Here is a 14,927-nt window from a genome sequence, read left to right as displayed (position 1 = left end):
AGTAATTACATACATACATACATGCATGCATACATACATACATACACTTTAATGTTCTATAGGTTATTTGGGCCACTGGCACTGTGACCAAAGTGATAGTCTTCTGAGCGTGTTCTGAATCTGTGAGGCAGTGTAGCCCAGTAACATAGTGTAGTGACAGCCTGGAGTGAAATCCTGGCTCCACCACTGCCTCATCTTGTGCAAATTTCCTTTCTCACAACAACTTACACAGTTGCTCTGAGAATTAAACCAAGTAATACACATAGAGCACTTGGCACAATGCCTGACAAATAGCTTCATAAATGCTATTATTATGTATTCACTTTATGCTGAATTCCTAGCTTCTCCATGAGGTTCTAAGAAGTTTTGCTGAGTTACATAGAAATTACAGACTACACTAAAGATATTTCATACCTTCAGGTTATTTGTAAAGAAATGGCAAATATTACCTTTATCATTTTTGACATTTTTGTTAAATGAGATAATAATCACTGCTATTTGAAACCTGTCATATAGGATTTGAGTCTGTCTGCTGGTCAGGAATATTTGCCTCACCCCAGGATTTAAAGCACTTCTAGAAAGAAACCAAAGGCCAGGCGCGGTGGCTTACTCCTATAATCCCAGCACTTTGGGAGGCCGAGGTGGGTGAATCACCTGAGGCTGGGAGTTCGAGACCAATCTGATCAACATGAAGAAACCCCGTCTCTACTAAAAATACAAAATTAACTAGGTGTGGTGGCGCCTGCCTGTAATCCCAGCTGCTCCAGAGGCTGAGGCAGGAGAATCACTTGAACCCGGGAGGCGGAGGTTGTGGTGAGCTGAGATCGCGCCATTGCACTCCAGCCTGGGCAACAAGAGTGAAACTCCATCTCAAAAAAAAAGAAGCCAAAAATCTGTTTGGAATCATACCTAAAATAATAGTAGTCATTAACCACCAATAAAATTTACCCATGTCTGTGTTTTAACTTTTTATTGTATGAGTCTACATTCAGTTATTAAAATATTTGCTATCTCCTTTTCTTTTTCAGAGCATGAATAATCTTTCATTTAGTGAGCTATGTTGCCTCTTCTGCTGTCCACCTTGTCCAGGGAAAATTGCTTCAAAATTAGCGTTTTTGCCACCTGATCCAACTTACACACTGATGTGTGATGAAAGCGGAAGCCGTTGGACTTTACATCTGTCTGAACGAGCAGACTGGCAGTATTCTTCTAGAGAAAAAGATGCTATTGAGTGTTTCATGACTAGAACCAGTAAAGGCAACAGAATTGCCTGTATGTTTGTACGTTGCTCACCCAATGCAAAATACACTTTACTCTTCTCACATGGAAATGCTGTTGATCTTGGTCAAATGAGCAGCTTTTACATAGGACTAGGATCACGGATTAATTGTAATATATTCTCATATGATTATTCTGGATATGGTGCCAGTTCCGGGAAACCCACAGAGAAGAACCTCTATGCAGACATTGAAGCTGCTTGGCTTGCTCTTAGGACAAGGTAAATTGTGGTTGGAAATTATTTTTCATACTCGTGGTGGTTAGCTAAAAATACCTTGTGTAAGAATAAAATAAAAGCTGTTTTTATTATACATAACTGCTATATAGAGGTTATATTTACTGTTACATACCTGTGAATAATTAATATTTTAGACAGCAATTTTAAATTTCACATAATAGCAAAACAAAGTTTTTAAAGACAGTTTCAGGTTTGTTTGTCTACATTAATACATGTATATATGTATGATTTTTTTTTTTAACTTAAATCCTTAGCTAGAAGTCCATGGTGCATACCTATAGTCCTAGTTACTTAGGAGACAAAGTCAGGGGAATCACTTGAGGCCAGGAGTTTGAGGCTGCAGTGAGCTATGATCGTGCCACTGCACTCCAGCCTGAGTGACAGCATCAGACCTCATCTCTTAAAAAAGTTAAAAAAAATAAATAAATAAATCCAGTGACAAATGTTTAGTTTTGTAAGCTTTCTTATTGGAGTGTGATATAAAAAATGTTTATTCAAAGCTGCAACCTTTCAAGGAAATGAGAGAAAATACTGACATAGCTAATTATTCACTTGATCTTTCATTAACAGTATGAGGCTGGATTGCTTTCTATTGAAATCTTAAGCCAAGATTTGCATTATTTTATGTGATTACTTCTTAGGAAGTACAACTTAAAGATACCTTATTGGAATTATTTTTCAAGTATTCATTCTGTAAAACTGAGATTTTACTTTATATTCTGTATTCCTAAAATTGGGAGAGATGATAACAAGTTTAAAAAAAATTTTTAGGCTGGGTGCAGTGGCTCACGCCTGTAGTCCTAGCACTTTGGGAGGCTGAGGCAGGGGAATCACAAGGTCAGGAGTTCGAGACCAGCCTGGCCAACATGGTGAAACCCCATCTCTACTAAAAATACAAAAAAAAAATGTCTGGGTGCAGTGGCTCATTCCTGTAATCCCAGCACTTTGGGAGGCTAAGGCAGGTAGATCACGAGGTCAGGTGTTCGAGACCAGCCTGGCCAAGATGGTGAAACCCCGTCTCTACTAAAAATACAAAAATTAGCCGGGCGCAGTGGCAGGTACCTGTAATCCCAGCTATTCGGAAAGCTGAGGCAGGAGAATCGCTTGAACCTGGGAAGCAGAGGTTGCAGTGAGCCGAGATCACGCCACTACACTCAAGCCCAGGTGACAGAGTAAGACTGTTTAAAAAAAAAAAAAAAAGTTTTAATGTTATGATAAATTGTTTAATAAAATTTTCTTACTATGTCAGTTATTCTTTGATTATAGCAGCATACATTTTGGGGAACTAGAAATTGCATTAATCTTTTCTAGTCACCAAGATACCTAAACATTTTTCTTGAAAAAAAAAATCACAATTTGGTAGACTTCAGTGTATTATTAGTCAGGTTAGTGTACAACAAACAGTTACCTTAATATAGGCTATTCTTTATATTATATGAAAATAAAATATCTGACTTCCAGGATGTTTTAGACTGAAGCTATAGGATATAAAGAAAACTTACTGTTTCTGATTTAATGTTTAAATATTAAAGATTTCATTTAGTCAGGAAAAATTTCCGCAATTTTAATAATAAAGTAGTTAATATTATTAAAGATATTAAAAATATCTTTAAAGCTATTTTTCCCTCCAAAAAAATGTAATAAAGTTACGCTCTGATAGCGAAGTTCTACATAAAAGGGATTCTTAAAATCAATTGAAATTATATAAAAACATAAATATGGGGAATAAGGAAAAAAAGATGGCAAGTAGTAGGTAAAGAATTGATGGGGGATGGTAAAATAATTGTTTAATTGATAAATTAAAAACTGCTTTAAATAAAAATCTTTTTTACGTATATTGATATCAGTTCCATCAAGCCTTAAAACAGAAACTGAGTGCCCACTTTTTAGAGTCAGCCAGTTGAATAACGTATAACAACTATAAGAAAGTATTATAATTAAAAAAAAGCTTTATTGAGTGATAAAGTTCACACTTTTAAAGTTTAACTTCAGTGGAATAATGAAGTTTTAAAGGGTGCTAAGTTAAAACTGATAGCCAGCCTTCATTATTAGTGCTTCCCAGTAACACAAAAGGGTCACTTTACTCAAACAAAACATGTTAGTATTCAGTTCAGTGTTCTGTGTCTATGTGAAAAAATCCCATTTTTTGAGTGGTCAACTTTACTGTTTTTTTCTTTTCTTTTTTTTTTTTTTTTTAATCTTGGCATTTATGAATTTGAAGAAAACTTTCAAAAATGATTGTCAGCCTTGATTAATTTTTTTAACATATTTGATAGCCAGTGTTAATGAGGAATGGGCAGATTTCATCAATAATCCCACATACTATTTTAGCACTTATATTTTAGAATTTTAGACCTCTGTTTTCTTTCATGTTGAAACCAAAATATAGTTGGAGGAGTTTCATAAGTGTAGGTACTTTAGGAAATATTACTTCTCTGAGCCTGTGTTTCCTCATCTGTTTAATGAAGAGCTTGAATTAAATGATCCCCAAGATCTTTTCCAGTTCTGGAATTCTGTCATCTAATGAAATGTGTGTAATTAGAATACATGCCTTTTATTTTATTTGCCTGATTAAAAGTTAGGACTTAAGTAACCAGGAGAGAGAAAATAAATAATGAACTTAAATAATTATTATTTGAATGGTATCCTTTTTGGGAAAATTGGATATCCATAATAACTCCAATTTCTGATCTTCTGATGGACCAAAAGAAACTCGGGGCCTGGTATTCACTATGCACCTTTCCCACAAAGTCCTTGAGTTCCTCATCTGTGTGCTTCAGAGGTAAAAAACACTGAACTGGGAGTCAGCATGCCTGGGTTCTAATTATAGAGCTGTCACCTACTGGTGACTTTGAAGATCTGCTCATTAGGCAGCTGGACTCTAGATTAGATGGTCTATAAACTCCTTTCTAGCTCATACTGTTAGGCAGTTGTTACTCTTGTGAGTCCCCTCGTGCTTAATTGTCAGCTACCTCTGCGACTCTTTCCTTGAGCATTGTCGTTGCTAGCTGTAGCCCAAATTTCATGATTGCCACCAACAATGCTGATATTCAGCTGACAGCAACAATGCAGCCTCAAGAACTGTGGTTATGCTGCAAATGTTCATTCTCCTAATTTCTTCATTCATGTGAAATATGTGCAACTAGGTCTGTTGTAAAGAAAAAAGCTTTTCTGAGTTTGCTAATATTTAGAGTCAATTTGAAATAGACAGAGCCCCACTTTCTGTGTCCTATCCAAATGCTTGTGTAGTACTGACTTGAAGAAACTATGTGGGGAGAGCTGTGTTACTACCTGTATAGTTGAAATAGTATTATGCCCCTGGAAGAGAACACATGGACAGTTTCCCTTGCTCTTTCCTGGTGAATATCCAGATTCTTAGAAAGATATTTTACCCTTGCAAAAGATTTCCAAAAGAAGCTGTTATGTTCTTAGCTGCCAGAGTGACTGCTGTGTGCCTTCTAAGTGGAAAGGTGTATTTAATGTCACTATAACCTTTATCCCCACATTCATTAGCTCAGGTAGCACTGCACTTACACTGGCAGTAGTTTACATTTGGGATGATTATACTGTAGACAAGTAGCAAGCAGTTCATTGAACGTACTAGGTACCCAATAAATACTGAGTCAATGAGTTTTCATCTATTTAAACCTGCGGCCATTTTAAAGGGATTAAAATAGTACCTTGTGATTTTAGCGTAAAGTCTATTCATAAATAATTGGACGATGTGGTGTTTGGAATTCTTTTTTATCTTTTCAACCATTAGTCTATTTCTACAACTAAGCAAAGATAAATTTTAAGAAAAATCATAAAATCATAATTTGCCCTTTACCAAAACCATACATATAGTTTATTCATTTCATACCATAACTATATGTAACAGTTCATCAATATGACCAATTTTGGAAATTAAAATGAGCCACTCTTGATGTGTGGAGAAATAAATAACTTTTGTTACATTGAACGGAAAATAAATATGACCTATTCATTCAACATCAGTTCATTAAAATATTAGTGATATGCCCCAAGCTTAGTCAACAGTATGCTAGGTTGAAATATTATAGTGTAATAAATTATTTAATAAATGTATTTCTTAAGATTGAAATCTTAAAATACCTCAGCAATTATTCTTCCAAAAGATGAAGTAGAAACACATGAAATAAACTGATGATACAGACTTTATTGTAACGTTAAAACTAACAGTAATAGCTAAGAAACGTAAGTTTAAAAAATGGATTAGTTGACATTGTCTTATTCTAAGATCAAATCCTTTGGAATGATGGAACATTTCATACCACTCCAACTTTTTTGGTTTTTGTTTTTAACGCCTGAACTTTGTAGATATGGCATTCGCCCTGAAAATGTGATTATATATGGCCAAAGTATAGGGACAGTACCATCCGTGGATCTTGCTGCTCGATATGAGAGTGCTGCTGTTATTCTTCATTCTCCTCTGACCTCAGGAATGCGAGTTGCCTTTCCTGATACCAAGAAGACCTACTGTTTTGATGCATTCCCAAAGTAAGTAGCAATATTCAAAATAGTTAAATTCCAAGAAACTTGGGAATTTTTTAATCATTTAAAGTATTCATGACACAGTTCACTCAACCATAAACTTCATTTTATATATATTAGCACATAGAAATTATGAAAAATTAATTTGTAAAGAGGGTATTAGCAGGTGACCAGTCAGAAGGCTGAAATGTTTGAGGAGTAGTAATCCAGATGAAAATTGCTGAGGGCCTTACACCTCAGGTGGTGGCACTAGTGTTGGAGACAAGGGAATGAATTTGAAAGATAAATTTGACAGAACTGAGTATCAGACTGGATGTAGGATGCTAAAGAGAAAAACTTGAATATGACTACCGTGTTTCTGCCCTGAGGTGCTAATGGATAGTGCCATCCAGTGAGACACTTGATGTTAGAGAAGAACAGGTAGAGGTTAAAATGAGTAAATATCTGATTAATGATATCTAATTTACAAAAGAAGTGAATTTTAAAAAAAGTTGAATCTTAAATTAACTAGATTAGTAAGTATTGCTGCCACAAAACCTGCAAACATACTTAGATGTATTTGAAAGGAAAGTAGCTACTTTTCTTTCATGCTTCTCAAGACAGGAGGTAGTTCCCACCTACTCTTCATAGTTGGAAAAAATTAATGGCCTATTTTTCTCAAGGAGAAGACAAGAAATAAGTTGGCAAATTTTAGTTTTCTTTCCTTTCTCCAACTGGCAGCAATACAAAGGATTTTTTTTGTGAATGGCTGATGGGCCAAAGGCAAAGTCATCACATGGTTCAAGAATTATTTTAAAAACACATTATTTTCATCATTAGCCAGTAGTGGATCACTTTAGTAGGGAAAGTATGTAAATACATGATCTTATCACAAGGGCAAGCTGTGGGCATGTTTGGGTTTTTATTTTGTTTTGGGTTGGTTTTTGTTTCAGGTAATGTGGGTATAGGCATTATACTGCCTCTGTCTAGCTGAATGGTAAAAATGATAGGGATGTATCTGAGTATCCCCATATCAGTGTTGTTGTCAACTTATGTCTCCATCTAGCTCCTTCTTTCATTTCTGGTGCACCAACAGAGAGCAACACTAAAAATAAACTGGCCAGGCGCAGTGGTTCACGCCTGTAGTCCCAGCACTTTTGGAGGCCGTGGCGGGTGGATCACTTGAGGCCAAGAGTTCGAGACCAGCCTGGCCAACATGGTGAAACCCCGTCTCCACCAAAATTACAAAAATTAGCCAGGCATGGTGATGCGTGCCTGTAATCCTAGCTACTCGAGAGGCTGAGGCATGAGAATCCCTTGAACCTGGGAGACAGAGATGGCAGTGAGCCAAGATGGTGCCACTGCACTCCAGCCTGGGCAACGGAGCAAGACCCTGTCTCAAAAAATAAAAATAAACTGTTTGAAAAAGATAATATACTTCTTTTTATTTTTTATTCAAGTTTTAATTCCTCTACCGCTGAACATCTTTCTGACAGCAGATAGTAAACCCAAGTATTTATTCTTACCAAATGCAGCCTTAGATTATTTCATTGATGGTTTTTTCATTGTTAAAATTCCATTTTCATTTTATGTTTATTATAATATCTTTCTCTAAAGATTCTTAAAAAGAATTGTCTGTGTAGTTTCTGTGTCCTCCAAGTTGCCTTTTAAAAAAGTGTTTGTTTTGATTCCTACGTTATTTGAAGTGTTCTCCTCTCATGTCTGATAATTCTTGGTTGCCTGCTTATATGTAAGTAAAGGAGCTGATCAACTCTTTACTCTTACATATAAGCAGACAATCGAGATTTAGCAGATCACCTAAAGGGCTGATCTGATATAATCTCCAAAGAAGGCTCTTTCTTTCTTTTTTTTTTTTTTCTGAGACAGAGTCTCACTGCAACACCCAGGCTGGAGTACAATGGTGCGATCTTGGCTCACTGCAACCGCTGCCTCCAGGGTTCAAGTGATTCTCCTGCCTCAGCCTCGCGAGTAGCTGGGATTACAGGCATGTGCCATCATGCCCGGCTAATTTTTTTTTTTTTTTTTTGTATTTTTAGTAGAGACGGGGTTTCACCATGTTGATCAGGCTGGTCTCGAACTCCTGACCTCAGGTGATCCACCCACTACGGCCTCCCAAAGTGCCGAGATTACAGGCGTGAGCCACTGCGCCCGGCCCAAAGAAGACTGTTTCTAAAAGTCCCTCCTGGAGGACAGTGGCCTGACTACCAACATTCTGGGAGCCACATAGGGAAAATGGGTTCATAGTAGCCAGTATGTAAATGTACATGTTTCCGTTGTCTCTATGATACCTCTGTTCTAAACTCTGGCAGTCTTCTAGTTCACAGACATTCCAGTCTTGGGGGCAGGCAATTTCCGGGTATATGAACAGGCAAACGGAACTGGGAAGGGGAGGCTAACTTTCTTACATAGACTTTGCAAAAGTCCTGTATATTTCAGTCACCCCCTTCATCACCATGGTAATTCCTTAGCTTTCTGGGGTATTCTGTGGTATAAATTGGTTTCGTTCATCACTTTACCATCTATCTGCCTAAAATTGTGTTTTCTTCTATCCTTTTAATAAATTATTTCACACATTAATCTTCTTTCTAGCTCCAACATTTGATTATATTTTAGTACATTCTCCTTGTTTTTGTATCTTTATCTTCAATAAGAACAAAAACATAAAACATTTTGCTGTCATTTTAGTAGGAGACTAGGAGAAAGAATATAGTGAGTGCAGAAAGTGAAATTAGCGCATACTTGAAATGGTTCTTAAGTTTTCTCTTCTTCTGGACACCTAAGTTTCTCTGTGCCAGAAGTCAACATTGTAGAAAAGTACAGTAGAGTGACAAGAGCATTGAGTGATTCCAGCAAAACCATCAAAACAAGTGCATGAAAATAACTTCCTCAGATAATCTTAAGGTAGGGAGTATGTAAAAGGCAATTTTTGAATCTTACTGGAAATTCAAGAGACATTCTTGCCTTCTGAACTGATTCATACAATTCTCATATTTGAGTTATCTGTCTGATATAGCACAAGAATATGTTCCTTTACATAGTTAATTTATTGCATTTTTTCCCCCTTCCTTTTTCCCTGCAGCATTGACAAAATCTCTAAGATAACCTCTCCAGTTTTAATAATTCATGGGACTGAAGATGAAGTCATTGACTTTTCACATGGCCTTGCATTGTTTGAACGTTGCCAAAGACCTGTGGAGCCTCTCTGGGTTGAAGGAGCAGGTCACAATGATGTGGAACTTTATGGACAGTATCTTGAAAGGTTGAAACAGTTTGTGTCACAGGAACTGGTAAATTTGTAAAATATTCTGTAAATTTGCTACTGGGTTTTCCTTTCTTGCTGAACTGCACTCTTTGGTAAATAACATAAAACCTGAAGGTTTTGTTTGCAAATCATGTCAGTTGCCTTCATAAATGTACAGGTAATGATTTGTTAACAGACCTAATGAAGGTTTTAATTACCAGAACTAAAAACTGGAAATAACAGTACCCTGCAGTCAGGCTGTGTAATTTATATTTTTTCTGTGAATTTTTTTTTTAACATCAAGATGAGTACTGTATGAGATTTTAATTCTATAAAATCAAATGCTGTAAAAGTATTGCCAAATGCTTTTGCATACTAGAAACAAATTTATAAATATTTTTAAAACATCTCAATATACTAAATCTTATCCTGGAATACATCTGTAATATTATTTTGAAAAAAGCTATGTATCTAAATCAATTTAAGTACTCATAATAGAATGAACTGTAAAAGAGATTTAAAACCATGTAAGTTCACTAGAATTAACCTAAACCCTGTTGTACAGGGATAGAAGTTTAAAGCTATTTTATTGTAAAATACATTGAATTTTCTGTATACTCTGATTACATACATTTATCCTTTAAAAAAGATGTAAATCTTAATTTTTATGCCATCTGTTAATTTACCAATGAGTTACCTTGTGAATGAGAAGTCATGATAGCACTGAATTTTAACTAGTTTTGACTTCTAAGTTTGGTACTGTGAGGCAACTACTTAAAATTTTCATGCTGGTTATTTAAAAGGCATTTAGAGATTTCAAGAATGATTTTGTATGCGATGTTTTAAATTTTGACTGATCTCATAGTCTTCATAGAATTGCAGTAGTCTTCATTGTATGAAATCCTGAAAGTCTATGAGTTGATCTTAAAGACCACAAACAGACTGGCTATCAGATCCCTTTTTACTTTGGCTGTTTTTTTTTTTTTTTTTCATTTTTTGAGATGGAGTCTTGCTCTGTCACTGAGGCTGGAGTGCAGTGGCGCGATCTCGGCTCACTGCAGCCTCTGCCTCCCGGGATCAAGTGATTCTCCTGCCTCAGCCTCCTGAGTAGCTGGTATTACAGATGCCTGCCACCACGCCTGGCTAATTTTTGTATTTTTAGTAGAGACAGGGTTTTGCCATGTTGATCAGGCTGGTCTTGAACTCCTGACCTCATGATCTGCCCTCCTCGGCCTCCCAAAGTGTTGGAATTACAGGCATGAGCCACCACGCCTGGCCCACTTTGGCTATTTTTTAAAATAGGACCTATTGTTTTGGATTACTATCTGAGAATTTCATGGATTCACTCCTGGATACAGGAGATAAGAATACGTTTAATTCATAACTTTTATATTAACCAATATAGTAAAAAAATAAAGCTCACACATATAAAAAACTAAGTTGCCTTTCCTTGAATGAACCCTGCCTGAATAAAACAATGAAAGAAAAATAAAAATAAAATTAATGGTATGTAGTCTAATTTGTAAATGAATGAATATGGAAATAATACACACTGTGGATATATTTTAAGGCCTTATGTAGTTTTAATTGTTCTGCTTGTTCCGTGGTTATGTTTAAGACTATAGTATATGACTCTCTTCAAAGTATATCAAGTATTGTGAATGCTTTGGTTCAGATGTGTCAAATTAACAGTAAAACAACAAATATACCACTGACCTGTGCTTATTTGCCTTTTTCCATGCTCCCCACCCCCACACTAGAAAGAGTGAAAAAAAATTACCCTTCGTTTTTTTTTTTTTTTTTTTGAGACGGAGTCTCGCTCTGTCGCCCAGGCTGGGGTGCAGTGGCACAATCTCGGCTCACTGCAAGCTCCACCTCCCGGGTTCATGCCGTTCTCCTGCCTCAGCCTCTCCGAGTAGCTGGGACTACAGGCGCCCGCCACCACGCCCGGCTAATTTTTTGTATTTTTAGTAGAGACGGGGTTTCACCGTGGTCTCGATCTCCTGACCTCGTGATCCGCCCGCCTCGGCCTCCCAAAGTGCTGGGATTACAAGCGTGAGCCACCGCGCCCGGCCGTACCCTTCGTTTTTATAGGACATAGTTTGAAAATTTTTTAAATTATATCATCACTTTTTTTGGAGAGGTCTGTCTTTCTCAAAATTGTCTTGTAACCTATACAGTTTCTTCTTTGTACAGCATACAACCCAGGGCTTAGCTAAATGTTTTCTTTGATTACCTGGGGAAATCTAAATATTGATCCTATTCATTCAGTGTTCCTTCATTCAACAGACAGTTACTGAGTGTATAAATCATGCAAAAACCTGTGCTAGGTAAAGACAGACTGTGTCCTCATAGATTTCATGGTATAGCTAAGGAGACAGGCACCTCATTGCACAAATACTACTATTTTGATAAGGGCTAAAGGAGATTTGTAAGGTATTGTAACAGGTAAAAGGTACTTTTGGGATGGGAACATGGGGAGCAGAGCAAGGAAGAATCCCCCAGAGAAGTGGTATTTCAGCTAAGTTTTGAAGGATAACTAAGAATTGGGTAGACCGGGGTGACCCAGGGGAAGCATTCCTAGCTGAGGGGAATGAATAATATATGGAAGCCTAGAGGAAGGAAGGTGCAGTTAAATATGAAGACTGGGCCAGGTGCGGTGGCTCGTGTCTGTAATCCCAGCACTTTGGGAGGCTGAGGCAGGTGGATCACGAGGTCAGGAGATCGAGACCATCCTGGCTAACATGGTGAAACCCTGTCTCTACTAAAAACACAAAAAGTTAGCTGGGCGTGGTGGCACACGCCTGTAGTCCCAGCTACTTGGGAGGCTGAGGCAGGAGAATCACTTGAACCCGGGAGGTGGAGGTTGCAGTGAGCCGAGATTGCACCACTGCACTCCAGCCTGGGTGACAGAGCGAGACTCTGTCTCAAAAAAAAAAAAAAAAAAAGAAAAGAAGAAAGTTTGTCCTACGCATGAGGCTGCTAATTAGGAACACAATTACAGATGGCATGATGAACCCTAGTCTTTATCCTAAAAACAAATAGGCCATTAACAGAAAAAGGAAACAGCACCTGTCAAGATGAAAAAATCGAGATTTTCGCTTGCTGGAAATAACATATAAGTCAGTTGTGTAGACTGACTAATTTTAGAGTGATGAAAAACACATCATGGGAAAATGATACACAAAGTGCTGTTCAAACCACATTTACATTACTAATGTTATTTCAGGATGCAGTGAAAGGATATTTACAAATTAGAGCAAATCCTGAGGTATTTGCCAAGTTGGAAAAGGTACCGTAAACTGAAACTCTCAAACCAGCTGAAAGATGTGACTAAGGAGTACTAGCTACCTTCAAATATTTGAGAGGCATGTGCAATGTATTCTGTCTGGCTCTCAGAGCAGGACTGGGTGAAAATTACACAATACCAGATTAGAGCTCAATATGAGAAATAACTTTATGGCTATTTGTCCATAAAGGAAAGGGATTGCTTCCTAAGCATTAATGAGTATCTTATCACTAGAGACAGAGCAGAAGCTGAATGACATCTGTCATAGGTGTCACAGAAGAAATTCCAGATTTAAATGAAAAGTTGAACTAGATGTACTGTGTGTAAGGTCGTTTGAGACTTTGTATTCCATTCTGATTTCCCCTACTTACTCCTGAGAGCTTACCTATGGCTTTTAGAAGACAGTATGATGTAGAATAATTAAATTGGCAATTACATCTGGGCCTCTTGTCAGCTAACAGTGATTAGATCTGCAACATTGGGCAAGTTACTTCTGGACCTCAGTTTTCTCACTAGAAATAAATGGAACTAATTGAATAATAATATCCCTTACATCTCTAATGTAATGTGAAAATTTCAGCCCTACTCACACGTAATGGCTCATATCAGTTTTTAGCCTTAATAGAATGGTCCCAGTTAGTTTGTTTTGATATTTGGCTTTTGTGCATACTAACATAGTGCAATTTCGATAGTAACACAAATCCTTGGTCTCCTGCCATATCCTCCAAGTACAAAAAAGAATGATAAAGAAGAACTTTCATGAACTAGTTTGTCATCTTCATATTTTTCCAGGTTTCTTACACAAATTTACCAGTTCTGTATCCTACATGAATATATACCATAGATTTTTTTTTCTTGGTGATGTCTATAAATACATAGGTAGTGTTCACTTTAAGAGAGCTTCATAAGTGAAAATGAATTTTAAGCAGGGCGAGGTGGCTCAAGCCTGTAATCCCAGCTACTTAAGAGTCTGAGGTGGGAGGACCACTTGAGTCCAAGACTAGAAGCCTGCAGTGAACTGATTGTGCCACTGCACTCCAACCTGACCAATGGAATGAGACCCTGTCTCTGCAAAAATAATTATAAAATGAATTTTAGAAATTGTAGACTGACAGCAATTATCATGTAAATAGTGGTATTATTGCATTTAGACATACATGACAAAATCTTAAGAGTGATTTTTCATAAAAAGTTATGGAAAGCCACATAAACTCAGATTATGAAAACTGCAGAGATGATATAGCCTAATCCCTTTATTTTACAGGTGCAGAAACATAAAGAAGGGAAGTGATTTTCTCAAGGTCTACAGTTGTCAACGACGGTACTATGTATTCCATTATCTTCTCTTTACCAAACTTAACTGGATTAATATACCAATGATCCTTTCAAATTATATGGCATAAACTTATTTGCTCTCCAATGTTAGTCACAATTGTATTTTTTTAATGGGTAAGTTCCTCCTTGTCAGCTAGTTATTCATTGAATAGTAAATTGGTAGATTGTAGATTGTGCCAATTAATTCTCAAGTTAATGATTAAAGAATTTAATACCAATTCATTTTACTAGGCACAGTTACAGTTATTTAGTTATGTTGAAACCTAGTGAGGATGGTAGCCACAGACACCTGAATAAACAAGTGTTTACTTCAGAAGCTGATTTACTACAAATTGTAACACACAGAATAAGCAATTACATTGAAAAAAGTATCAATATAGTTATTACGAATTAGTTTTTAGCTTGTTGCTTTGTTTTAAAATAGGCAATTTATTCAAACATGATAACATGATGCATTCTGATAATGTGCACCCCAAATGTCCAGTAACCAAAAAAGTAACAATTTATGCTTACGATACTCGGAATTAGGCTTTGAGTTTGAACTTGCAGAATGGAGAAGACATTTGTCTATCGTATCTCTAAATGGATTATGCCTCTGACTGAGTAGTTGAATGAGTAATGCTAAGGAAGGAAGCAAACACCTCTATGCTGGAAATGACCCACTTGACATTAGAGTTGTGTGTTTTTCTATTTCTTTTTTTTGGGAAAGTACAAAGGTCTTAACAAATGTCAGTGAGCTGAAAGCTGTTAAACTGGCTTTTTCATATGAAGCCAGATGGACATGAAACTATTTTACTCCCTCTATTTCCTCTTGTAGGCCGTGTACTAAATTTGCATAATATGACACTTTTAGAAAAAAATTTTAATGGTGTGCTTTAAAAAATGACGTTATATTAGAAAAATGGGGAAATGCTGTTTTTAGATAATTTTTATCTCCTAATAAAATGCAAGTTTCAGCCACTGTAGTACTTGATTAATTCAAAATTTGGATTTCTTTTTCCTCTAAAACAACTACTTAAGGCAGTATATTGAAT

The 14,927-nt window shown here is 36.6% G+C and overlaps 1 protein-coding gene across 1 annotated transcript in view; it reads left to right on the top strand.

The window, feature by feature from the left end:
• Nucleotides 1-13,978, top strand: part of ABHD17B (abhydrolase domain containing 17B, depalmitoylase) — a 49,215-nt gene extending 35,237 nt beyond the window's left edge. The window contains exons 2-5 of the mRNA XM_032164286.2: nt 1,029-1,498; nt 5,855-6,034; nt 9,108-9,315; nt 13,823-13,978. Coding sequence (XP_032020177.1) covers nt 1,032-1,498; nt 5,855-6,034; nt 9,108-9,315; nt 13,823-13,849 — 882 coding nt within the window. The 5' untranslated portion in view covers nt 1,029-1,031 and the 3' untranslated portion in view covers nt 13,850-13,978. The remainder of the gene's footprint in view (nt 1-1,028; nt 1,499-5,854; nt 6,035-9,107; nt 9,316-13,822) is intronic.
• The last annotated feature ends 949 nt before the right edge of the window (nt 13,979-14,927 follow it).

Source organism: Hylobates moloch, unplaced genomic scaffold (assembly GCF_009828535.3).
Source record: "Hylobates moloch isolate HMO894 unplaced genomic scaffold, HMol_V3 SCAFFOLD_10, whole genome shotgun sequence".
NCBI classification, from domain to species: Eukaryota; Metazoa; Chordata; class Mammalia; order Primates; family Hylobatidae; genus Hylobates; species Hylobates moloch.
This window is presented reverse-complemented; position numbering and strand designations above follow the sequence as displayed.